Here is a 26,878-nt window from a genome sequence, read left to right on the forward strand (position 1 = left end):
AATTCAGCGTCAGACGATCCCAGCACCTGTCCGTCTTTGTTAGACAGCTCATACATACATTTTCTATATTTAAGGATATGTTCCTCCGCAGTTGCATACTAAATACAATAACGGTAGTTGTTTTGCTTCTATAGTCGTACTTGTAACTAGCTTCTTTTATGAGTCTATTACGTTTGTTTAGTTTTAAAGTCATTTTGGAGAAAGCGTATGCACTGAGGCAAGACTAGTAATATTTGTGCTGGTATCTGAGTATTCGAACTAACATACTGGTCATCAACATTTTTCTATTTGACCTAGTGTACTTGAGAATTTGATGCTATTCTTAGAGCCTAACGCCTCGTTTTCGCTACAATAAATCTAAACCTTTAGTTTGTTTAAAGATCATAAGGCTCATAATGTTCATTGACTATCCTTTCATACTTCTCGAAATGTTCTGTTGTATTATTTACGTTGTATCCGAAATGAGGACAGTTTTTGGATTCACAAATGACATGTTATTACACAAATAGCAGCTTACTGAAAACCTCTTGTAGGCATTACTCTCACACTTCTGGTAAAATTTCATACAAACTAGCCTGAATTGTCTTCATCACCCTCGCTATTGTCTTACGGCTCTTCTACAGTTTATTCCATTCATTTATTACTTCACCTCAGAGGGACACATCACAGTCATATAGTCATATTGCCTGATTTCTCGTCCGTGCGGAGGAAGCAAGGTCTGTAGAAACGGCCAGAATTCTTATGAATATTCTACTCTCTGTTCATACATATTGTTCAGAGATTTCCGCTTACAGAAACATCACATTCAACTCACATTCAATTAATGGATCTTGAAGTTCAGAATAAATCACATCCCGTACAGTATCCTTATCCTTGAATGCTGCTTCCATAAGCAGCTTACAACAACGTTCCATTGTGGCAGTACCCGATTTCTATATTATATTCCGTTACTATAGTTTTAAAGTTCAGATTCATTCATTCTATGCAGAGATTTCCGGTTACAGAAACATCACATTCGACTCACATTCAGTTAATGGATCTTGAAGTTCAGAATAAATCATATCCCGTACAGTATCCTTATCCCTGAATTCTGCTTCCCTAAGCTGCTTACAACAACGTTGCATCGTTGCAGTACCCGACTTCACTATTGTATTCCGTTGCTATATTTTTAAAGTTCAGATTCATAAAAAACGGCTTTCATACTAATGGTATAATAACAATAACGTCCATTTCCATAGGCTAAAGAGTACGAATTAAAAAGAAAATACTTCCTGTAACATCTGCCGATTTCACATTCGTCTTATGTCTCTGGGTTCAAATGCGGTTCACTAACTTACTTCTGGTGGCCACTAGCACATTACACTCTTTGGATTTCGCTTTCGCGTTGTCATCACTAACTGTCTTCATTTAACCATTTTGCGGACAATAAATGTCCCGATTTTTTCTCATCTCGCCCAAGTTCACCGCTATATTCTGTTTTCTACTTTGGTTCTGAAGAGCCAGCTTTAGCACTCATTATTTAGTAGCCTCATGCCTTTTACGTTTCTATATCCTATTCACACTCCTACAATTCACACGACTTGTTGTAACGAATTAATTTAATAATGTATAGACTGAGCATTAACGAAATCGACAAACAGCAGAGACCGATTCCTCTCTGGAAATGGAGGAAAAACGGTTCTATGAACATGTGGTGTCACCGCCAGACACCACACTTGCTAGGTGGTAGCCTTTAAATCGGCCGCGGTCCGTTAGTATACGTCGGACCCGCGTGTCGCCACTGTCAGTGATTGCAGACCGAGCGCCGCCACAGGGCAGGTCTAGAGACACTTCCTAGCACTCGCCCCAGTTGTACAGCCGACTTTGCTAGAGATGGTTCACTGACAAATTACGCTCTCATTTGCCGAGACGATAGTTAGCATAGCCTTCAGCTACGTCATTTGCTACGACCTAGCAAGGCGCCATTATCATTTGCTATTTATCTTGTGATGCATGTACCGTCAGACCGATGTTCACCAATTATGGATTAAAGTTAAGTATTCCAGCAGCAACGTACCTTATTGGCTATATTAATTACATTGTCCTGTTCCAGACCTCACGCCAGCCTGCGTGAGCTTTAAACGCGTGCCTTTCGGCTACCCGTCATAGTGGCTTGGCTGTCTTGCCAAGTCACAACAGAACAGGTGTCCGAAAATGCTTCGTTCCCATGGCAGACGGCGCTGACGAATGAAAATTCCTCCGACCATGTGCCGTGAGTTCCTTGACTGTTGCAGGTTGTGTGATTGACGCGGTCTACTTCAAGCAGTAGAAAGGTCCAGTGTTCATGTCAGGAACAGGCCAGGATGGTGTTTGTGTGCGGCCAAGCAGATGGAAACAGTCGAGAGTCAGCACAGCTGTATCAAAACAAAGAATCGTCACAGAGACAAACCACATCACACAACATCTCAAAGCCTTTTCGGGCGTCTTTGTGATCATCGGTTCTTTTCTTAGGAACGAACGTTTCGGCAGGCGGCGGACTGTGCGTGCACCTGATTTGGGGGACCATGTTCTACAGGATGTTGACACGAACCCTAGTACGAGCTCCAGGCAAATGGCGCGCCAAAGTGGTGTAAGCCGAAGTGCGATTATGTGTACCCTGTATGCCTCTTAGCAATATGGGACTTAACATCTGAGGTCATCAGTCCACTAGGACTAACTAACCTAAAGACATCACGAACATCCATGCCCGAGACAAGATTCGAACCTGCGACCGTAGCGGTCGCGCGGTTCCAGACTGACGCGCCTAGAACCGTTCGGCTTACCCTGTATGACAAGGCGTGCATTGCATTCTATGGAAACTAGTTTGAACATTTGTTGTGATGTGGATGAGATGCAGCTCTGTACTGTGTTCTGGGCAAATTTGTTTCCGGACACATGTTCGTAGGACCTTCTTTCTTCCATATCCTGTCAGGAATCCATCCCTGCAGTTTGTCGGTTGTATTATGGTTCAACCTGTATGTCGATACTGTCTCGTGTGTCAATTGACCCTTCAATTTATAGTTCCTGTTATCACCGTTAATTGGCAACTGTCGGGGGCATCCTTCAGTGTAGGCCTATGCGGTATCTTAGGCACTATCGTCTCTGACCATTCATATCTGACAGTAAGTTTTATGCCTGTATTAATCTGTAAATCAGATTAACGTAATAATGAATTAAATACTTCTAGTATGTTGGAATGGAAATTTATCGGGGTTCTACATTCAGGATAGGAAGTTAAATTACGCTACATTTTTGACAATTCTGGAATTCAACCGTTACGCCGCGAAGGTAAAACGTCTCCTCTAAGCGATTCGCAATTCCGCTATGTTTGGCAACAATGCTTTCTGACCTCCCAAAGACCCACAACAATGGTATCGGCACCGACTGGCGGAAGGAACGCAGTATGCGTTGTTGGAGGAATCCACCTGGTGGCAATGCAGCCGCGAAGGGGCATATCTACATAATCCTAAATCCTGATGGAGCAGCCCTAGCTCCGCTGTCACAAATAATGTCCCAGAAACCACGCGCTGCACATATAATACACGTAGACATTATGTCGAAGGCAAAATTGTGCTCAACTAGTGGCAATTTATATTCTTGGCCGACATTTCGTGCGTATTTAGTACTACGTATGGCGCTACACCGTGACGTCCGTCCTCTGTAAGACGTGTTACAATCGCAACGAAAGCGATAGATCCCATACGTATTAAAAAGTAGTTATCTTTCACCCAGGCCAAGTGATTTCCTATTTTGACAGGGCGTGGGAAGAGGTCCTGTATTCCTTTTTTCCTTAGATCTGGGGAGATTCTTGCGCAGAGTGAGCCAGAACATCGTGGCACACTTCAGACTGATTTTCCAGTAGACTCCAGAATACTTAAATGGACTGACACTGCGGAAACTTTAAGAGTCTTGGATTTCTTCACTCACCGAGTTGTAAATCCTTGGATAGTTCTAGATCAGGACAGTGCGTGAATATGTCCAATTCCACACTTGACTCCTGTAGATATATACCAATACTGTGGCATTTGGAAAGACGTTTTAAACCATCATACTCTGTAGAGGGAAAAATTCATCATGGAAATAATTTCATACGCTGTTGCTAAACCATCTCCATCAGAATATCTGTTCTTCCGAGAGTGGTAATTCATTGATACATCCAGGAGACTACTTGTAACTTTGCAATCTGGTAGGCAGTTACTGACAGTGGTGAAGCTATGGCGTCGGATTGTGTGGAGAAACTGGGCACTTCAGTTGACAAGGAAACAGCCCGCTTAAGTTATTCTACACGGTAGAATATACCCGTCTGGTACATAGTTCTAATCTACGATGTACTATCACTGCTGGTAGTAAATTGAAATGCAGCAAAGCTGTTGTGGTCATCAGAGCGAAAACTACTTGTTACCGGTCTGTTCTGTGGGATCCTCTTCATATGTGCGTAGTTAAAGCAACCAACGGAGTGTGGCACCTCTTCATCATCAACATCATGTGCAATGGAACGTGGTTACTGTAATGAATACTTGGTTATCTCTGCGTAAATGGAGGAACCTGTGTCCAGTTGAAACTGGCTTCCCACCATTATCAAACTGACGACTTTTTGGTGCCGTAGGACGTTTTATATAAACCGATCACTTCTTCATTCAAGCTGTGCAATAAATTTCCTTCTTCTCCAGTTCGATTCAGAACTGCTTCATTAACTATGCGACCAACTCACCTAATTTCTAGGACAACGTTTCAAGAGCCGCCTTTTTCTCGATGTCTGTAATCTCCAGAATGAGATTTTCACTCTGCAGCGGAGTGTGCGCTTATATGAAACTTCCAGGCAGTTTAAAACTGTGTGTCGGACCGAGATTAAGCTCGGGACCTTTGTCTTTCGCGGGCAAGTGTTCTACCATGTGAGCTACCCAAGCACGACTCACGACCGGCCTTCACAAGTTCAATGCTGCCATTACCTCGTCTCCTACGTTCCAAACTTCACAGAAGCTCTTATACGAACCTTGCATAACTAGCACTCATATCAGCGCACACACCGCTGCAGAGTGAAAATCTCATCCTGGAAACATCCCCCTGTCTGTGGCTATGCCGTGTCTCCGCATATCCTTTCATCCAGGAGTGCTAGTCCTGAAAGGTTTGCGGAAGAGCTTTTGAGAAGTTTGGTACTTGGGAGACGAGGTACTGGTAGAACTGAAGCTGTGAGGACGGGTCGCGAGTCGTGGTTAGGTAGCTCAGATGGTGGAGCACTTGCCTGCGAAAGGCAAAGGTCCCGAGCTCGAGTCTCGGTCCGGCATACAGTTTTAATCTGTCAGGCAGTTTTATCTCTGTTCTGTTTGACGTCTATATTTCACTTCTGTTCAAGGGTACATCTACACTCCTGGAAATTGAAAAAAGAACACATTGACACCGGTGTGTCAGACCCACCATACTTGCTCCGGACACTGCGAGAGGGCTGTACAAGCAATGATCACACGCACGGCACAGCGGACACACCAGGAACCGCGGTGTTGGCCGTCGAATGGCGCTAGCTGCGCAGCATTTGTGCACCGCCGCCGTCAGTGTCAGCCAGTTTGCCGTGGCATACGGAGCTCCATCGCAGTCTTTAACACTGGTAGCATGCCGCGACAGCGTGGACGTGAACCGTATGGGCAGTTGACGGACTTTGAGCGAGGGCGTATAGTGGGCATGCGGGATGCCGGGTGGACGTACCGCCGAATTGCTCAACACGTGGGGCGTGAGGTCTCCACAGTACATCGATGTTGTCGCCAGTGGTCGGCGGAAAGTGCACGTGCCCGTCGACCTGGGACCGGACCGCAGCGACGCACGGTTGCACGCCAAGACCGTAGGATCCTACGCAGTGCCGTAGGGGACCGCACCGCCACTTCCAAGCAAATTAGGGACACTGTTGCTCCTGGGGTATCGGCGAGGACCATTCGCAACCGTCTCCATGAAGCTGGGCTACGGTCCCGCACACCGTTAGGCCGTCTTCCGCTCACGCCCCAACATCGTGCAGCCCGCCTCCAGTGGTGTCGCGACAGGCGTGAATGGAGGGACGAATGGAGACGTGTCGTCTTCAGCGATGAGAGTCGCTTCTGCCTTGGTGCCAATGATGGTCGTATGCGTGTTTGGCGCCGTGCAGGTGAGCGCCACAAGCAGGACTGCATACGACCGAGGCACACAGGGCCAACACCCGGCAACATGGTGTGGGGAGCGATCTCCACACTGGCCGTACACCACTGGTGATCGTCGAGGGGACACTGAATAGTGCACGGTACATCCAAACCGTCATCGAACCCATCGTTCTACCATTCCTAGACCGGCAAGGGAACTTGCTGTTCCAACAGGACAATGCACGTCCGCATGTATCCCGTGCCACACAACGTGCTCTAGAAGGTGTAAGTCAACTACCCTGGCCAGCAAGATCTCCGGATCTGTCCCCCATTGAGCATGTTTGGGACTGGATGAAGCGTCGTCTCACGCGGTCTGCACGTCCAGCACGAACGCTGGTCCAACTGAGGCGCCAGGTGGAAATGGCATGGCAAGCCGTTCCACAGGACTACATCCAGCATCTCTACGATCGTCTCCATGGGATAATAGCAGCCTGCATTGCTGCGAAAGGTGGATATACACTGTACTAGTGCCGACATTGTGCATGCTCTGTTGCCTGTGTCTATGTGCGTGTGGTTCTGTCAGTGTGATCATGTGATGTATCTGACCCCAGGAATGTGTCAATAAAGTTTCCCCTTCCTGGGACAATGAATTCACGGTGTTCTTATTTCAATTTCCAGGAGTGTATATCTACACCAATACTCTGCAAATCACGTAACGCTGTGTGGTGGAGGGTACTTCTGGTACCACCAACTGATCCCCCTTTACGTGTTCCATTCGCGAACGGATTATGGGTACGCCTCTGCATTAGCTCTAAAGTATAGAATTTTCTCTTCGTGGCCACTGCACGAGATGTATATGAGAGAATGTAGTTGGCCGACTCTACCTGTAACGTACATTCTCCGAATTGCGAAAGTAAACCACTACGCGATTCAACGCCTCTCTTGTAGCGTCTGCTAATTGAATTTTTAGAGCATATACGTAACGCTCTCGTGCTGACTAAACGACCCTGTGACGAAACGCACCGCTCTTCATTGGGTCTTCTATCTCTTCTATCAGTCCTACCAGGAAACTGTCTCTGTGTGACGAGCAATACTCGAGAATCGTTGTGTTTCCTCTCCTTTTTAGTGCGTTTCTTCTCCTCTTGTTTTGCCTCTGTATGTGAGGATTTGGAACTGCGTCAGGTCTGTGTCTTTTAGCCGTTCTCATTGTTCGCTGTCCGTCTTCGTCCCTTCACCGCATGTCTTCCTGTTTCTATGAGTTTAGGCACTGATGACCACGCTTTTTAGCGCCCGAAAACCTCAAAACACACCCACACATACACACACACACACACACACACACACACACACACACACACACACACTCGAGAATCTGTCGGAAAATGGTCTTGTAAGCCACCTGTTTCGTGGACCATTTCCATAATATTCTTCCTATGAATTTCAGTGTAGCATTACATTCTCCCACTATTTGTTTTATGAGGTCATTCCACTTAAAGTCATATGGACAGCTACTTCTAGATATTTTATAGTAGGTACGGTTCCCAGCGCTTTGTCATCAATGGCGTAATTGTAAAGTAGTGGCTTTCTTCCCCTATGTATGCGCAGTATGTAACATTTATTGACGTTCAGAGTTGCAAACTGTTAGAGTCTTGGGGGGTTGCTACTTTCTTGGACGCAGATACATCGTCTGCAAATAGCCTTGTGGAGCATCCGACGCTTTCAACTAGATCATTTATACATGGTTATTACAAATGATTGAAGCGATTTCACAGCTCTACAGTAACTTTATTATTTGAGATATTTTCGCAATGCTTTGCACACACATACAAAAACTCAAAAAGCTTTTTTAGGCATTCACAAATGTTCGATATGTGCCCCTTTAGTGATTCGGCAGACATCAAGCCGATAATCAAGTTCCTCCCACACTCGGCGCAACATGTCCCCATCAAGGAGTTCGAAAGCATCGTTGATGCGAGCTCGCAGTTCTGGCACGTTTCTTGGTAGAGGAGGTTTAAACACTGAATCTTTCACATAACCCCACAGAAAGAAATCGCATGGGGTTAAGTCGGGAGAGCGTGGAGGCCATGACATGAATTGCTGATCATGATCTCCACCACGACCGATCCATCGGTTTTCCAACCTCCTGTTTAAGAAATGCCGAACATCATGATGGAAGTGCGGTGGAGCACCATCCTGTTGAAATATGAAGTCGGCGCTGTCGGTCACCAGTTGTGGCATGAGCCAATTTTCCAGCATGTCCAGATACACGTGTCCTGGAACGTTTTTTTCGCAGAAGAAAAAGGGGCCGAAAACTTTAAACCGTGAGATTGCAGAAAACACATTAACTTTTGGTGAACTGCGAATTTGCTGCACGAATGCGTGAGGATTCTCTACCGCCCAGATATGCACATTGTGTCTGTTCACTTCACCATCAAGAAAAAATGTTGCTTCATCACTGAAAACAAGTTTCGCACTGAACGCATCCTCTTCCATGAGCTGTTGCAACCGCGCCGAAAATTCAAAGCGTTTGACTTTGTCATCGGGTGTTAGAGCTTGTAGCAATTGTAAACGGTAAGGCTTCTGCTTTAGCCTTTTCCGTAAGATTTTCCAAACCGTCGGCTGTGGTACGTTTAGCTCCCTGCTTGCTTTATTCGTCGACTTCCGCGGGCTACGCGTGAAACTAGCCCGCACGCGTTCAACCGTTGCTTCCCTCACTGCAGGCCGACCCGTTGATTTCCCTTTACAGAGGCATCCAGAAGCTTTAAACTTGCGCATACCATCGCCGAATGGAGTTAGCAGATGGTGAATCTTTGTTGAACTTCGTCCTGAAGTGTCGTTGCACTGTTATGAGTGCCTGATGTGAGTGCATTTCAAGCACGACATACGCTTTCTCAGCTCCTGTCGCCATTTTGTCTCACTGTGCTCTCGAACGCTCTGACGGCAGAAACCTGAAGTGTGGCTTCAGCCGAAAAAAACTTTATGAGTTTTTCTACGTATCTGTAGTGTGTCGTAACCATATGTCAATGAATGATATCGCTTCAATCATTTGTAATAGCCCTGTATATATTGCAAATAGTAACCATCATATCACACTTTCTAGGAGCACTCTGGAAATTACCTTTATATCAGTCGATTTTGTTCCATTAACAGCGACGTGATGGATTTTCGCTGCAAGAGACTCTTGAATATGGTCGCAAATATGGCCAGACACTCGGCCAGCTCGTATTTCTTCCACTAAACGACTCCCTGAAACCGTAATAAATGGCTTCTGGAAGTACAGGAACAAGACGGCAACCATAGCACTGATATCTGTAGGACAACGGATCACATGGAGCAACAGAGCGAGCTGTATTTCGAAGGATCTCTGTTTGCGGAATCCATATTGATTTTTACGTACGTAACTTTCTTTCTCCAAAAATGTAATAATACGTGAATATAAAACATGTTCCATATTTTTACAACAGATTTACGTCAGAGATATAGGCGCATAATTAAGTGCGTCAGTCCAACGAAAATTATCCAAAATGTGAATGACCTGTACTTTCTCCCAGTCGCTAGCAACCCTTCGTTGCTCGAGCGACCTATGATAAACCACTGCTAGTAAGGAAAGATATTCGTTTGCACAATACCTGTAGAACCTTACAGGTATATCATCAGACCTTTATGGCTGTCCACTACTGAGCGATCATAGTTGCTTTTTTATCTCGCAATTACTTACGTCAATAACTGCCATTTCTACACTCCTGGAAATGGAAAAAAGAACACATTGACACCGGTGTGTCAGACCCACCATACTTGCTCCGGACACTGCGAGAGGGCTGTACAAGCAATGATCACACGCACGGCACAGCGGACACACCAGGAACCGCGATGTTGGCGGTCGAATGGCGCTAGCTGCGCAGCATTTGTGCACCGCCGCCGTCAGTGTCAGCCAGTTTGCCGTGGCATACGGAGCTCCATCGCAGTCTTTAACACTGGTCGCATGCCGCGACAGCGTGGACGTGAACCGTATGTGCAGTTGACGGACTTTGAGCGAGGGCATATAGTGGGCATGCGGGAGGCCGGTTGGACGTACCGCCGAATTGCTCAACACGTGGGGCGTGAGGTCTCCACAGTACATCGATGTTGTCGCCAGTGGTCGGCGGAAGGTGCATGTGCCCGTCGACCTGGGACCGGACCGCAGCGACGCACGGATGCACGCCAACACCGTAGGATCCTACGCAGTGCCGTAGGGGACCGCACCGCCACTTCCCAGCAAATTAGGGACACTGTTGCTCCTGGGGTATCGGCGAGGACCATTCGCAACGTCTCCATGAAGCTGGGCTACGGTCCCGCACACAGTTAGGCCGTCTTCCGCTCACGCCCCAACATCGTGCAGCCCGCCTCCAGTGGTGTCGCGACAGGCGTGAATGGAGGGACGAATGGAGACGTGTCGTCTTCAGCGATCTGCCTTGGTGCCAATGATGGTCGTATGCGTGTTTGGCGCCGTGCAGGTGAGCGCCAAAATCAGGACTGCATACGACCGAGGCACACAGGACCAACACCCGGCATCATGGTGTGGGGAGCGATCTCCTACACTGGCCGTACACCACTGGTGATCGTCGAGGGGACACTGAATAGTGCACGGTACATCCAAACCGTCATCGAACCCATCGTTCTACCATTCCTAGACCGGCAAGGGAACTTGCTGTTCCAACAGGACAATGCACGTCCGCATGTATCCCGTGCCACCCAACGTGCTCTAGAAGGTGTAAGTCAGCTACCCTGGCCAGCAAGATCTCCGGATCTGTCCCCCATTGAGTATGTTTGGGACTGGATGAAGCGTCGTCTCACGAGGTCTGCACGTCCAGCACGAACGCTGGTCCAACTGAGGCGCCAGGTGGAAATGGCATGGCAAGCCGTTCCACAGGACTACATCCAGCATCTCTACGATCGTCTCCATGGGAGAATAGCAGCCTGCATTGCTGCGAAAGGTGGATATACACTGTACTAGTGCCGACATTGTGCATGCTCTGTTGCCTGTGTCTATGTGCGTGTGGTTCTGTCAGTGTGATCATGTGATGTATCTGACCCCAGGAATGTGTCAATAAAGTTTCCCCTTCCTGGGACAATGAATTCACGGTGTTCTTATTTCAATTTCCAGGAGTCTATATTTGTCCTACGATTGAAAGGAGACACCGTATTGAGATCTTCCGCTGAGGAGCATCTGCGAAAGACCATAATCAGCATTTCGATTTTGCGTTTTCATACCAGTATGATCGCTGAATGACTGAACACAGGAGTTCGAACAGCTTACCGATTTTTCGTGAGAGCAGAACCTCTTAGCGTTTTTAGTCACGTCGTTTGGCAACATTTTACTTTCAGAGTCCTTAAATGCTCCTCACGTTGCTATCCTTACTCTCATTTTCGCTTCGTTCAGCTTTTGTTGGTTAGCTAGGTTTTGACTTCTCATGAACCTGTGCTGAAGCTGTCTTTGTTTGCGTAGGAGTTTCCTAACAAAGTTATTAACTACGGTGGGTCTTTCCGTCCCTTAAGACCTTTCTCGGTACATATTTGCCTAAGGCATATTGAAAGATGCTTTTGAATATTTTCCATTCCTTCTCTACATCTTCGTGCTCAGCTCTGCATATTTGACATTGATTACATAGATAATCAGCAATTTCTGTTCTGTCATTCTCGTGAAGTAAAAATATTTTTAAACCTTTCGTAGCATCTCTTGTAAAACCTGTAGTCGTTGTAACTGTCACAGCTTTATAATCACTGATATCATGCTCTGAGTTAATTGATTCGTAAACTTCAGATCTGTTTGTAGGGAGGACTTCTAAGACGTTAACATCACGAGGTTGTTCTCTGTCTGCTCGAAATAGATATATGACAAGACATTCAGAAAAATATCACACGATTACCAGTCTGTGGGACTAGTATCGAGAGCATGACACTTCCACTGTCTGCCTTCCAAGCTTAAGTCGCCCGCTGTTACAATAACATATTCAGGAAATTTATTCACTAAATTCTGCTAGTTCCCTCTGTATAGCTGTACCACTACAAAATGGTTAAAATGGCTCTGAGCACTATGGGACTTAATATCTATGGTCATCAGTCCCCTAGAACTTAGAACTACTTAAACCTAACTAACGTAAGGACATCACACAACACCCAGCCATTACGAGGCAGAGAAAATACTTGACCCCACCGGGAATCGAACCCGGGAACCCGGGCGTGGGAAGCGAGAACGCTACCGCACGACCACGAGATGCGGACTGTACCACTGCATCTGCTGACGCAGGCGGTCTATGAAAGCATTCGATTACCATTTTGACAGACCTTCGAACTTAACTTCACCCAGCTTAAATTCATATTCGGAATCCACGGTAGCTTCAGAATACAGTGTGCTTCAGAAGTGATGGTCAATATTAAGGGATGTGACAGGAATGATCACTCGAAACAAAAAGTTCAAGTAAACATGGGCTCCAGAACGCATACATTAACAGCTGTAACCGTTTCTTGATCTTCGATAGTGTGAGACAAATCTCTTCTACTGCAAGCTCTTCGCTTTCCATATTTTGGTAAGTGATAGTATGGACCAAAACACGAGAAAAATGTCTGGTAAATACGTGCTCTAAAATGCATACATTAAGACATATGAGCACCTGTTCATCTTCGGTACTTTGAAACACAGCTCTTTTAATGAACAAGTGGTCATAGCCTTTTAGGTATGTATTTTAGAGCACATATTTACCGGAATTTTTTCCTTTCTTGGGCCGCACTACCATGTCCCAAAACACTGAAAGCAAAGAGAAAAGAGCTTGCAGTAGAAGAGATGTGTTTCACTGTATCGGAGATTTGCTCATAGCTCTTAAGGTAAGCGTTTTAGAGCCCGTGTTTACTTCACCTTTTTGTTTCGAATGGTCATCGCTGTCATAGCCCTGAAAATTGACCATCACATCCCAAACACCCTTGCATTATCGAATATCTTACTGCAATTATTACGCCGCGACGTTTTGGCGTCTAATCTATAAGTACGATAAATATTTAAGTCTACATTTAGACTGTCGTTGCTATTCACTTCTGATTTCAGCCAAATTTCTGTTCCTGATGGTATCTGGATTTCATCACCTCTAGAAAACGATTCCAACTCTGGGATCTTACCATTGATGCTCCAGCAGTCTTGTACCATCATAGTAACCTTGTCCGTTTCTGATCTGTGTGGACGAGCATTCTCTTTGAACAATGTGGCTGATGCTTCATCGATACTCCAGATAAACACGTTTAAAAAACTTCTCTAAAAATGCGAAAAAATAAAAATATACATTTTTTTAACTTTACTTCTTACGATTAAATATCGCACGTGGTGGGGAGTACGACCGCATTTAAAAAGCTGGAATTTTACCGTTCTATATCTTTGGTTCATAAGTTGTTATCAAGAAAATTTTCCCTCGTATGAAATGCTAATCAGATAAGATATTGTAATATTTCAGATTTTATGTTAAATAATGTCTTTCATGAAACAGGTCCACTCCAAATCAAAGTTCTCTGTTTAGATTAGATTAGATTTACTTTCATTCCAATTGATCCGTAGTGAGGAGGTCCTCCAGGATGTGGAACATGTCAGAAAAACAACAATACATGACAAATATTTACAACTAAAACAAATAAGCTAATGTACCATTCCACAGGTCCCAAGTGGAATGATCGTCATTTTTTAATGAACACTAAGAGTCATTTTACAAATACTAATGCACTGAATTTAAAACAAAAAAGTTTTTTATTTATTTATAAGGTAATAAACATGTAATACAACTACTGAAATACTTATTTACGATGAACACATCACTGCACTGAAATGGTGCAGAAGTGAGATTATACTTACACACAACCACACACACACACACAGACACAGACACACAAATTTTCAGTGAACACATTACTGCACTGAAATTGTGCAGAAGTTATGTTGTACTTACATACAAATCAGTTGGTTTTACTAAGAAATTCATCAATGGAGTAGAAGGAGTTGGCCACCAATAAATCCTTTAGGCTTCTCTTAAACTGAATTTCATTGGTTGTTAAGCTTTTTATGGCTGCTGGCTGCTGTGATTTTGGATTGTGGGGTTTGAATAAGATCACTGAAAATATTTCACCGTGCCGCCTATCAGGAAAATCAACGAATTTTTTTAAGGCAAGTCGAAAATTGCAGTTCGCTTTTTCAGGTATGCGGTATGGTTAAATGTAGGTGAAGGCAACTCAAAACTTTACCGCAAAAACCTTGTCTTTAATACATGCCACCTGTCTCACAATATTTTTCAATTTATGTTATGTCTGGAGTTCCATAAATAATGCAGACGATTTTGAATAACGCTTTTCCTTAAAATTATATTTTCAACATACACTTACATTAATTCTGAAATGAACAGCAGTCAGATTCAAATCACCAAAATAATGCGAGGCTATTGCGAATGAGAATGCGAATGCTAATGAAAGAGTCTGCATTGTTTCGGCACTTACGCATCAATTATGAACAACACTCTCGTCACGTATGACGTGTTACGTCTCCGCCATTTAGTTTCTCCTTGGCGGTACGTAATCTTGAGCCAATATGCTTGAACATTAACTGTTACTACTTATGCATAACTAAGGAACCGTAAAACTACGTAAAAACTCCTAAGCTTGAGGAAAGAGGCGTCACTCTTCCCAATTCCAAAATTCATATTGGATCTTAGTAATTTTCTTTCATATACGCTTTTGTTGGTACTACCGGACTGCATTGCGTATCCTCCCTACTTCAGCCGTTTTCAGTTAATTTGATAACTAAATGGTTAAGCCCGTTAGCTGTTTTCAGCGTTTCACTTCCTCTGCTTTAATTTTGTTGACGTTCACAATATCACATCGACTCAAATCTTTTCCGCAAAAACCTTGTCTTCAACACATGCCACCTGTCTCACAATTTTTTTGAAATTATGTTATGTCTGGAGTTCCATAGATAATGCAGACGATTTTGAATAACACTTTTCCTTAAAATTACACTTCCAACACACACTCACATTAATTCTGCAATGAACAGCAGTCGGATTCAAATCACCAAACGAATGCGAGGCTATTGCGAATGATAATGCGAATGCTAATGAAAGAATCTGCATTGTTTCGTGACTTACGTATCAATTATGAAAGAACATTCTCGTCACGTATGACGTGTTACGTCTCCGCGATTTAGTTTCTCCTTGGTCTTACATAATCTTAGCCAATGTGCTTGAACATTAACTGTTACTACTTATGCATAACTAAGGAACCGTAAAACTACGTAAAAACTGTGATGTTTAAAGCTTTCCCGGCGTACCGATTGTTCCATAAAAACACGGGAGAACTGCCAGATATCAGTAACGTCCTGCCACGATATTTCGGCGCAGATTCTTCTGGCGATCTTCAGGCGAGTGCCACTGTAGTAGTATTGGCGAGTACGCGCTGAGCTCAGCCGTACTGAGGTGACACTGCGCATGCGCTGCTCAGCGTGCGCGTTTATAACGGCTTCGTGCGCTACGCCTCGCACCCTCCACTGTGAAAGCCTGGCGTATCGGTATCAGGTCGATTTCCATCTTTATGCAGATAACAACGTCGACTACGAAGTTTCTCTATAGCCGGATTCCAAGCAGAGTTCAGCTGATAACCGTTATCTCGATTGATGAGAATCTCGTTATCAAACAGTCTTATTTCCACAGATTCATTGATAATCGAGCTCCAAAAGTTTGATGTATGGGCCAAAATTTTTGTGTCGTTGTAATTCGTGGAACGGTCTGTGGAAATACTATGTTCGGCGATTGCAGACTTGGTGGGTTGGAGAAGGCGAGTACGCCGTTGGTGTTCCACAATGCGTTTCTGCACAGTTCGTGTTGTTTGCCCTATATATGATTCGCCGCATTCACACGGAATTTTGTAAACACCTGGTTTACGCAGGCCCAGGTCGTCTTTAACGGACCCCACCAGTGATGAAATTTTGGAAGGAGGGCGAAAGATGACTCTCACTTGATACTTTGTCAATATTCTGCCTATCTGTGAAGAAATATTCCCAATAAATGGTAGATAAACAGCCGACCTGAAGGCCTCTTCCTCTTCCTTGTTCCGTCGTTTGTAGGTCTTCATCACTCTGTTCACTTGCCTAGGTGAAAAGCAATTCTTCAAAATTACTTTTTTCAGGTGTTCCAGTTCCGCTTGAAGACTGTCGGCGTCAGAGATAGTATGGATGGTGGCAACTAGTGGCTTGTAGATACAGGTCTGTATGAGTGGGCTTTCTGTACACCGAGTGACCAAGTGTGCCATCACTCTTCAGTCACACTAAGACGTCTAAAAATGGCATCTTTCAATAACTCCATGGTAAACTTTATGTTTTCATGTATGGCGTTCATGTGACGTAAAAATTCTTGGAGACCGTCCAGACCATGTATACGCTTTTTATTGGTACTACACGACTGCATTGCGTATCCTCCCTACTTCAGCCATTTTCAGTTAATTTGATAACAAATGGTAAAACCCGTTAGCTGTTTTCAGCGTCTCGCTTCCTCTGCTTTAATTTTTCAACACACTGTCCACTTCGATCGCCCGTTCATCTAATTTTTCGTGTCCATTGTCTTCCCTGACGGCCAATGTCGTTTGATCCCTTCACTTTGTACTTCAATTAAATATTTATTTATTTATGCATTTATTTTACCTGGCAAGATTAGGGCCTTCAGGCCCTCTCTTACACCTAACCAAGCATACTCAGATTCAACAAATTTCAGTTTCTACAGAACATTAAGGACATATAACATGTTATACAGTATTAATGTTAAAGAAAAAAATAGAGATTATAAAAGTAGTACAATGATAATTATAACAATCAAAAAATAATTATAACAATCAAGAATAATAATAATAATAATAGTAATGACTACGTATATGAAAGTAAACATATTTTTCTTTTATGAATGTCAGTCCTATTGCTAGCTGGGAATTTTCTCGTTATATACTTGCAGCTTGTGAGTTATTCTCATCAAGCAGAGACATAAGACGATAGAATGGGGTGAAGGAGATATAGAAGAGGTAGATAGGTTAGAGGAAGAGAAATAGAATGGTAAAATTCGAAGCTATGATGGAGAGGAGAAAGAGAGAGATGAGACGGGCACAACAATGGTGGCTATACCGTCCCTGATATGCAAGTCTTCGAATTTCCAAATGTTCTTCCTTGACTTCTTTTACTACTTTACTCTGATGACTTTTGATGCATGCCGATTTCATGATGTTGCCACTTTAACTGTAAGAGTGCAAGAAACGTGCAATGGCTTACACACCGCAGGTTCAGTCAGGAGAGCATGGAAGTGGACCCGCTGGGCCAGCACCTGTTCAGCATGGGCGCCACCCTCTGGAGGGAGATGCGTCCCCGCATGTCGGCCGCCTTCTCCGTCAGCTCGTGCCGGCGCGACTTCTGCCTGGTGCGGCTCTGCTGCGACCGCCTGCAGCTCTTCGTGCAGGAGGCCCTGCGGGGCCGCAGCAGCCGCGACTTCGACCTCAAGGACCTGCTCGCGTCCTTCACCACCGACGTCATCGGCATGAGCGCCTTCGGCATCGAGTGCGGAGCCATCGACGACCCTCAGTCGCAGTTCCGGCGTATTACTGGTATGGTAAGTCGGCACGACGGTTGTCGTTCGACTCGGAGGTAGCCCGCTGGAATCGTGATTGCGAAAGAAATTCCCGTCACCAGTGAGGGGTCAATAAGAGGGGAAACACTTGGTGTTAGAAGGTCCCTGATCAACAGACATCTGGATCAAAAACGTAGCTCCTCCACATTGTGTGATGATCTGAGATCCTGTGACACTTTCGAAGGTGAGCCGTTCGTTGCATAGCGGCATTCAGGCAGGCGCACCTCCCAGAAAAGTACACCGGTCGCCGGCTGCAGGTTTGACTCTCTTCCTCCTTCCGTCGATGTACCAGACGAGCTTCACATCACACAATAACAACACCGTCACCCACATTCAACATATCCATTCAAGATACCCTCTGTCTGTACAGAAGTTGTCAGAGGGCGCATAGGGCTTGAATCATGTAACATGTTACACGAATCAAATTCACGATAAAGAGTATGATTTGCGACGTGTCAGCAGAAGAAACATGTTGTTGTTGTTGTTCTTGTTGTTGTGGTCTTCAGTCCTGAGACTGGTTTGATGCAGCTCTCCATGCTACTCTATCCTGAGCAAGCTTCTTCATCTCCCAGTACCTACTGCATCCTACAGCCTTCTGAATCTGCTTAGTATATTCATCTCTTGGTCTCCCTCTACGATTTTTACCCTCCACGCTGCCCACCAATACTAAATTGGTGATCCCTCGATGTCTCAGAATACGTCCTACCAACCGATCTCTTCATCTAGTCAAGTTGTGCACAAGCTCCTCCCCAATTCTATTGAATACCTCCTCATTAGTTATGTGATCTACTCATCTAATCTTCAGCATTATTCTGTAGCACCACGTTTCGAAAGCCTCTATTCTCTTCTTGTCTAAACTATTTATTGTCCACGTTGCACTTCCATACATGGATACACTCCATATAAATACTTTCAGAAACGACTTCCTGACATTTAAATCTATACTCGATGTCAACAAATTTTTCTTCTTCAAATCATCAGTTCGGCCATCATCAGTTACTTTGCTACCCAATTAGCAAAACTCCTTTACTACTTGGAGTGTCTCATATCCTAATCTAATTCCCTCAGCATCACCCGACTTAATTCGACTACCTTCCATTATCCTCGTTTCGCTTTTGTTGATGTTCATCTTGTACCCTCCTTTCAAGGCACTGTCCATTCCGTTCAACTGCTGTTCCAAGTCCTTTGCTGTCTATGACATAATTACAATGTCTTCGGCAAACCTCAAGCATACAAGGAACATAGACCACAGAAATATGACTAAAAAATAGTACTTCTGCTGTGACCAGGCAGATTTTTTCTGTAAAAATGACTACTTATCTCTTCCAAAACATTCCGCTATGCCATAAAAGGAACTGTTACAGAGAAATCTCTTTACATATAGAAACACTTCTTACATCTGCCAGACCTTTTATTTCCATGGGTAGACACTGAAAGTGTGTTATAGCAGTTTATGTCACTGCTTTCTTTGCCATAGTTAGACTTATTTAAAGACAATGAATATCACTTTTTTTTAGTGTTGTACTTGTGAATATCTCCGTTACTCTCAGACTTACATGGATTGTTGATAACAAATTTTATTAGTGAGTAATAAATAAGCAACAATATTAATGTATATTAATAATATAGTATCAGTATTAATAATAACAATAACAATAATAATAATAATGCCGTGTGGCTAAGTAGCGTGGTTCTAGTCTTTCCATCAGGCTTCTCTTCAGCGACTTGCATGCCCCTAATCTAGGCTAGTTATCCAAATTTGCAAAAGAAACCTACCCTTCAACGCGAAATCCAAACCACGTATCGTTTCTGAGACTCTTCACATCGTTGAGAGGTAAAGCCTGGTTAAAAGGATAATTGAACTGTTTGTTTGAAACTATTCAAATAATTTCAGAAAACATCATTTACTAATTTATCTTTTGGTGTGTCTTTGCTTACCTTCAGAACAATCTTTCTATTATCTGCAAACAGGACGAATCTGTCTCCTGGTTGAAATAAATTGACAGGTCATTAGCATAAAGCATAACAGTAGTGGGTCAACGATCGAACCTTGTGGGACATCCATTCCATTATCTACCCATGCAGATGATTTGGCTTTCCAATTTACATTACTTGAACGGCCACAGATACCTTTCCGCGTTCTGATTCTTAAGAAAGAACTAAACCAGACATTTGCTGAAGTATGTATTTCATAAATACTTAACTTCTCTCATACTATATTATGATTGACAGAATCATTTGGCTTCGGTAAGTCACAGAAGATCCCAGTTTGTGTCATATTACCATTTACAAAATTCATTATGTGCTCATACTGAGTTATCGATGAATTATGGAAGTGACTAAGAACTTTTTAAATTACAGACCCAAAAATATTATTGTTTTATTGGAGACATTAGGCAACCGATACTAACTTATACTTTTTACAGTTATGACGGTCTTCCTTACTTCACATGGGAATGAATGTTTAGTTTTTATTTCACTAAATGTCTTCTGTACTGCATCTTCCGCATACTGTTTTGGTTTCTCTTCTGATCGTTTGACGGCACTTGCTCACCTTCTTTTTTAAAAAAAATAGTTATTAAACATGTCTGCAGCATATGAACTGTCTTTTAGAATCTTCCCAGTCTATTTAACAGAAATAATGTCATCTTCTCTGGCTGCCTATATTTTAACAATATGCGATACTTATTTGGTTTTATTATCTGTTGTGTCAATTTCAGATAAGACTTCCATACTCTGGACATTCCACAACATTTCTTAATATGTTACCGTACTGTTTCTAATGAGACAGTTGTTGTGAACGCTTTGTGTAATTACACTCCTGGAAATGGAAAAAAGAACACATTGACACCGGAGTGTCAGACCCACCATACTTGCTCCGGACACTGCGAGAGGGCTGCACAAGCAATGATCACACGCACGGCACAGCGGACACACCAGGAACCGCGGTGTTGGCCATCGAATGACGCTAGCTGCGCAGCATTTGTGCACCGCCGCCGTCAGTGTCAGCCAGTTTGCCGTGGCATACGGAGCTCCATCGCAGTCTTTAACATTGGTAGCATGCCGCGACAGCGTGGACGTGAACCGTATGTGCAGTTGACGGACTTTGAGCGAGGGCGTATAGTGGGCATGCGGGAGGCCGGGTGGACGTACCGCCGAATTGCTCAACACGTGGGGCGTGAGGTCTCCACAGTACATCGATGGTGTCGCCAGTGGTCGGCGGAAGGTGCACGTGCCCGTCGACCTGGGACCGGACCGCAGCGACGCACGGATGCACGCCAAGACCGTAGGATCCTACGCAGTGCCGTAGGGGACCGCACCGCCACTTCCCAGCAAATTAGGGACACTGTTGCTCCTGGGGTATCGGCGAGGACCATTCGCAACCGTCTCCATGAAGCTGGGCTACGGTCCCGAACACCGTTAGGCCGTCTTCCGCTCACGCCCCAACATCGTGCAGCCCGCCTCCAGTGGTGTCGCGACAGGCGTGAATGGAGGGACGAATGGAGACGTGTCGTCTTCAGCGATGAGAGTCGCTTCTGCCTTGGTGCCAATGATGGTCGTATGCGTGTTTGGCGCCGTGCAGGTGAGCGCCACAATCAGGACTGCATACGACCGAGGCACACAGGGCCAACACCCGGCATCATGGTGTGGGGAGCGATCTCCTACACTGGCCGTACACCACTGGTGATCGTCGAGGGGACACTGAATAGTGCACGGTACATCCAAACCGTCATCGAACCCATCGTTCTACCATTCCTAGACCGGCAAGGGAACTTGCTGTTCCAACAGGACAATGCACGTCCGCATGTATCCCGTGCCACCAAACGTGCTCTAGAAGGTGTAAGTCAACTACCCTGGCCAGCAAGATCTCCGGATCTGTCCCCCATTGAGCATGTTTGGGACTGGATGAAGCGTCGTCTCACGCGGTCTGCACGTCCAGCACGAACGCTGGTCCAACTGAGGCGCCAGGTGGAAATGGCATGGCAAACCGTTCCACAGGACTACATCCAGCATTTCTACGATCGTCTCCATGGGAGAATAGCAGCCTGCATTGCTGCGAAAGGTGGATATACACTGTACTAGTGCCGACATTGTGCATGCTCTGTTGCCTGTGTCTATGTGCCTGTGGTTCTGTCAGTGTGATCATGTGATGTATCTGACCCCAGGAATGTGTCAATAAAGTTTCCCCTTCCTGGGACAATGAATTCACGGTGTTCTTATATCAATTTCCAGGAGTGTATTTGCCTAAAGCATATTGAAAGATGCTTTTGAATATTTTCCATTCCTTCTCTACATCTTCGTGCTCAGCTCTGCATATTTGACATTGATTACATAGATAATCAGCATTTTCTGTCCTGTCATTCTCGTTAAGCAAAAATATTTTTAAACCTTTCGTAACATCTCTTGTAAAACCTGTAGTCGTTGTAACTGTCACAGCTTTATAATCACTGATATCATGCTCTGAGTTAACTCTTTCGTAAACTTCAGATCTGTTTGTAGGAAGGACTTCTAAGACGTTAACATCACGAGGTTGTTCTCTGTCTGCTCGAAATAGATATCTGACACGACGTTCAGAAAAATATCACACGATTACCTGTCTGTGGCACCAGTATTGAGAGCATGACACTTCCACTGCCTGCCTTGCAAGTTTAAGTCGCCCGCTGTTACAATAGCATATTCAGGAAATTTATTCACTAAATTCTGCTAGTTCCCTCTGTATAGCTGTACCACTACATCCGCTGACGCAGGCGGTCTATGAAAGCATTCGATTACCATTTTGACAGACCTTCTAACTTAACTTCACCCAGCTTAAATTCATATTCGGAATCCACGATACCTTCAGAATACAGTGTGCTTCAGAAGTGATGGTCAATATTAAGGGATGTGACAGGAATGATCACTCGAAACAAAAAGTTCAAGTAAACATGGGCTCCAGAACGCATACATTAACAGCTGTAACCATTTCTTGATCTTCGATAGTGCGAGACAAATCTCTTCTACTGCAAGCTCTCGCTTTCCATATTTCGGTAAGTGATAGTATGGACCAAAACACGAGAAAAATGTCTGGTAAATACGTGCTCTAAAATGCATACATTAAGACCTATGAGCACCTGTTCATCTTCGGTACTTTGAAACACAGCTCTTTTAATGAACAAGTGCTCATAACCATTTAGGTATGTATTTTAGAGCACATATTTACCGGAATTTTTTCCTTTCTTGGGCCGCACTACCATGTCCCAAAACATTGAAAGCAAGGGGAAAAGAGCTTGCAGTAGAAGAGATGTGTTTCACAGTATCGGAGATTTGCTCATAGCTCCTAAGGTAAGCATTTTAGAGCCCGTGTTTACTTCACCTTTTTGTTTCGAATGGACATCACTGTCATAGCCCTGAAAATAGTATGATTTGCCGACGTGTCAGCAGAAGAAACATGTTGTTGTTGTTGTTCTTGTTGTAGTAGTCTTCAGTCCTGAGACTGGTTTGATGCAGCTCTCCATGCTACTCTATCCTGTGCAAGCTTCTTCATCTCCCAGTACCTACTGCAGCCAAGATACTTCTGAATCTGCTTTGTATATTCATCTCTTGGTCTCCCTCTACGATTTTTACCGTCCACGCTGCCCTCCAATACTAAATTGGTGATCCCTCGATGTCTCAGAATACGTCCTACCAACCGATCTCTTCATCTAGTCAAGTTGTGCACAAGCTCCTCCCCAATTCTATTGAATACCTCCTCATTAGTTATGTGATCTACTCATCTAATCTTCAGCATTATTCTGTAGCACCACGTTTCGAAAGCCTCTATTCTCTTCTTGTCTAAACTATTTATTGTCCACGTTGCACTTCCATACATGGATACACTCCATATAAATACTTTCAGAAACGACTTCCTGACATTTAAATCTATACTCGATGTCAACAAATTTTTCTTCTTCAAATCATCAGTTCGGCCATCATCAGTTACTTTGCTACCCAATTAGCAAAACTCCTTTACTACTTGGAGTGTCTCATATCCTAATCTAATTCCCTCAGCATCACCCGACTTAATTCGACTACCTTCCATTATCCTCGTTTCGCTTTTGTTGATGTTCATCTTGTACCCTCCTTTCAAGGCACTGTCCATTCCGTTCAACTGCTGTTCCAAGTCCTTTGCTGTCTATGACATAATTACAATGTCTTCGGCAAACCTCAAGCATACAAGGAACATAGACCACAGAAATATGACTAAAAAATAGTACTTCTGCTGTGACCAGGCAGATTTTTTCTGTAAAAATGACTACTTATCTCTTCCAAAACATTCCGCTATGCCATAAAAGGAACTGTTACAGAGAAATCTCTTTACATATAGAAACACTTCTTACATCTGCCAGACCTTTTATTTCCATGGGTAGACACTGAAAGTGTGTTATAGCAGTTTATGTCACTGCTTTCTTTGCCATAGTTAGACTTATTTAAAGACAATGAATATCACTTTTTTTTAGTGTTGTACTTGTGAATATCTCCGTTACTCTCAGACTTACATGGATTGTTGATAACAAATTTTATTAGTGAGTAATAAATAAGCAACAATATTAATGTATATTAATAATATAGTATCAGTATTAATAATAACAATAACAATAATAATAATAATGCCGTGTGGCTAAGTAGCGTGGTTCTAGTCTTTCCATCAGGCTTCTCTTCAGCGACTTGCATGCCCCTAATCTAGGCTAGTTATCCAAATTTGCAAAAGAAACCTACCCTTCAACGCGAAATCCAAACCACGTATCGTTTCTGAGACTCTTCACATCGTTGAGAGGTAAAGCCTGGTTAAAAGGATAATTGAACTGTTTGTTTGAAACTATTCAAATAATTTCAGAAAACATCATTTACTAATTTATCTTTTGGTGTGTCTTTGCTTACCTTCAGAACAATCTTTCTATTATCTGCAAACAGGACGAATCTGTCTCCTGGTTGAAATAAATTGACAGGTCATTAGCATAAAGCATAACAGTAGTGGGTCAACGATCGAACCTTGTGGGACATCCATTCCATTATCTACCCATGCAGATGATTTGGCTTTCCAATTTACATTACTTGAACGGCCACAGATACCTTTCCGCGTTCTGATTCTTAAGAAAGAACTAAACCAGACATTTGCTGAAGTATGTATTTCATAAATACTTAACTTCTCTCATACTATATTATGATTGACAGAATCATTTGGCTTCGGTAAGTCACAGAAGATCCCAGTTTGTGTCATATTACCATTTACAAAATTCATTATGTGCTCATACTGAGTTATCGATGAATTATGGAAGTGACTAAGAACTTTTTAAATTACAGACCCAAAAATATTATTGTTTTATTGGAGACATTAGGCAACCGATACTAACTTATACTTTTTACAGTTATGACGGTCTTCCTTACTTCACATGGGAATGAATGTTTAGTTTTTATTTCACTAAATGTCTTCTGTACTGCATCTTCCGCATACTGTTTTGGTTTCTCTTCTGATCGTTTGACGGCACTTGCTCACCTTCTTTTTTAAAAAAAATAGTTATTAAACATGTCTGCAGCATATGAACTGTCTTTTAGAATCTTCCCAGTCTATTTAACAGAAATAATGTCATCTTCTCTGGCTGCCTATATTTTAACAATATGCGATACTTATTTGGTTTTATTATCTGTTGTGTCAATTTCAGATAAGACTTCCATACTCTGGACATTCCACAACATTTCTTAATATGTTACCGTACTGTTTCTAATGAGACAGTTGTTGTGAACGCTTTGTGTAATTACACTCCTGGAAATGGAAAAAAGAACACATTGACACCGGAGTGTCAGACCCACCATACTTGCTCCGGACACTGCGAGAGGGCTGCACAAGCAATGATCACACGCACGGCACAGCGGACACACCAGGAACCGCGGTGTTGGCCATCGAATGACGCTAGCTGCGCAGCATTTGTGCACCGCCGCCGTCAGTGTCAGCCAGTTTGCCGTGGCATACGGAGCTCCATCGCAGTCTTTAACATTGGTAGCATGTCGCGACAGCGTGGACGTGAACCGTATGTGCAGTTGACGGACTTTGAGCGAGGGCGTATAGTGGGCATGCGGGAGGCCGGGTGGACGTACCGCCGAATTGCTCAACACGTGGGGCGTGAGGTCTCCACAGTACATCGATGGTGTCGCCAGTGGTCGGCGGAAGGTGCACGTGCCCGTCGACCTGGGACCGGACCGCAGCGACGCACGGATGCACGCCAAGACCGTAGGATCCTACGCAGTGCCGTAGGGGACCGCACCGCCACTTCCCAGCAAATTAGGGACACTGTTGCTCCTGGGGTATCGGCGAGGACCATTCGCAACCGTCTCCATGAAGCTGGGCTACGGTCCCGCACACCGTTAGGCCGTCTTCCGCTCACGCCCCAACATCGTGCAGCCCGCCTCCAGTGTTGTCGCGACAGGCGTGAATGGAGGGACGAATGGAGACGTGTCGTCTTCAGCGAAGAGAGTCGCTTCTGCCTTGGTGCCAATGATGGTCGTATGCGTGTTTGGCGCCGTGCAGGTGAGCGCCACAATTAGGACTGCATACGACCGAGGCACACAGGGCCAACACCCGGCATCATGGTGTGGGGAGCGATCTCCTACACTGGCCGTACACCACTGGTGATCGTCGAGGGGACAGTGAATAGTGCACGGTACATCCAAACCGTCATCGAACCCATCGTTCTACCATTCCTAGACCGGCAAGGGAACTTGCTGTTCCAACAGGACAATGCACGTCCGCATGTATCCCGTGCCACCCAACGTGCTCTAGAAGGTGTAAGTCAACTACCCTGGCCAGCAAGATCTCCGGATCTGTCCCCCATTGAGCATGTTTGGGACTGGATGAAGCGTCGTCTCACGCGGTCTGCACGTCCAGCACGAACGCTGGTCCAACTGAGGCGCCAGGTGGAAATGGCATGGCAAGCCGTTCCACAGGACTACATCCAGCATCTCTACGATCGTCTCCATGGGAGAATAGCAGCCTGCATTGCTGCGAAAGGTGGATGTACACTGTACTAGTGCCGACATTGTGCATGCTCTGTTGCCTGTGTCTATGTGCCTGTGGTTCTG

The 26,878-nt window shown here is 44.4% G+C and overlaps 1 protein-coding gene across 1 annotated transcript in view; it reads left to right on the forward strand.

The window, feature by feature from the left end:
- Positions 1-26,878, forward strand: part of LOC126095091 (cytochrome P450 6a2-like) — a 102,042-nt gene that overhangs the window by 13,797 nt on the left and 61,367 nt on the right. Inside the window, exon 2 of the mRNA XM_049909785.1 lies at positions 17,443-17,767. Within this exon, the coding sequence (XP_049765742.1) occupies positions 17,443-17,767 (325 nt within the window). The remainder of the gene's footprint in view (positions 1-17,442; positions 17,768-26,878) is intronic.

This window comes from Schistocerca cancellata, chromosome 8, assembly GCF_023864275.1.
Source record: "Schistocerca cancellata isolate TAMUIC-IGC-003103 chromosome 8, iqSchCanc2.1, whole genome shotgun sequence".
Taxonomy (NCBI): domain Eukaryota; kingdom Metazoa; phylum Arthropoda; class Insecta; order Orthoptera; family Acrididae; genus Schistocerca; species Schistocerca cancellata.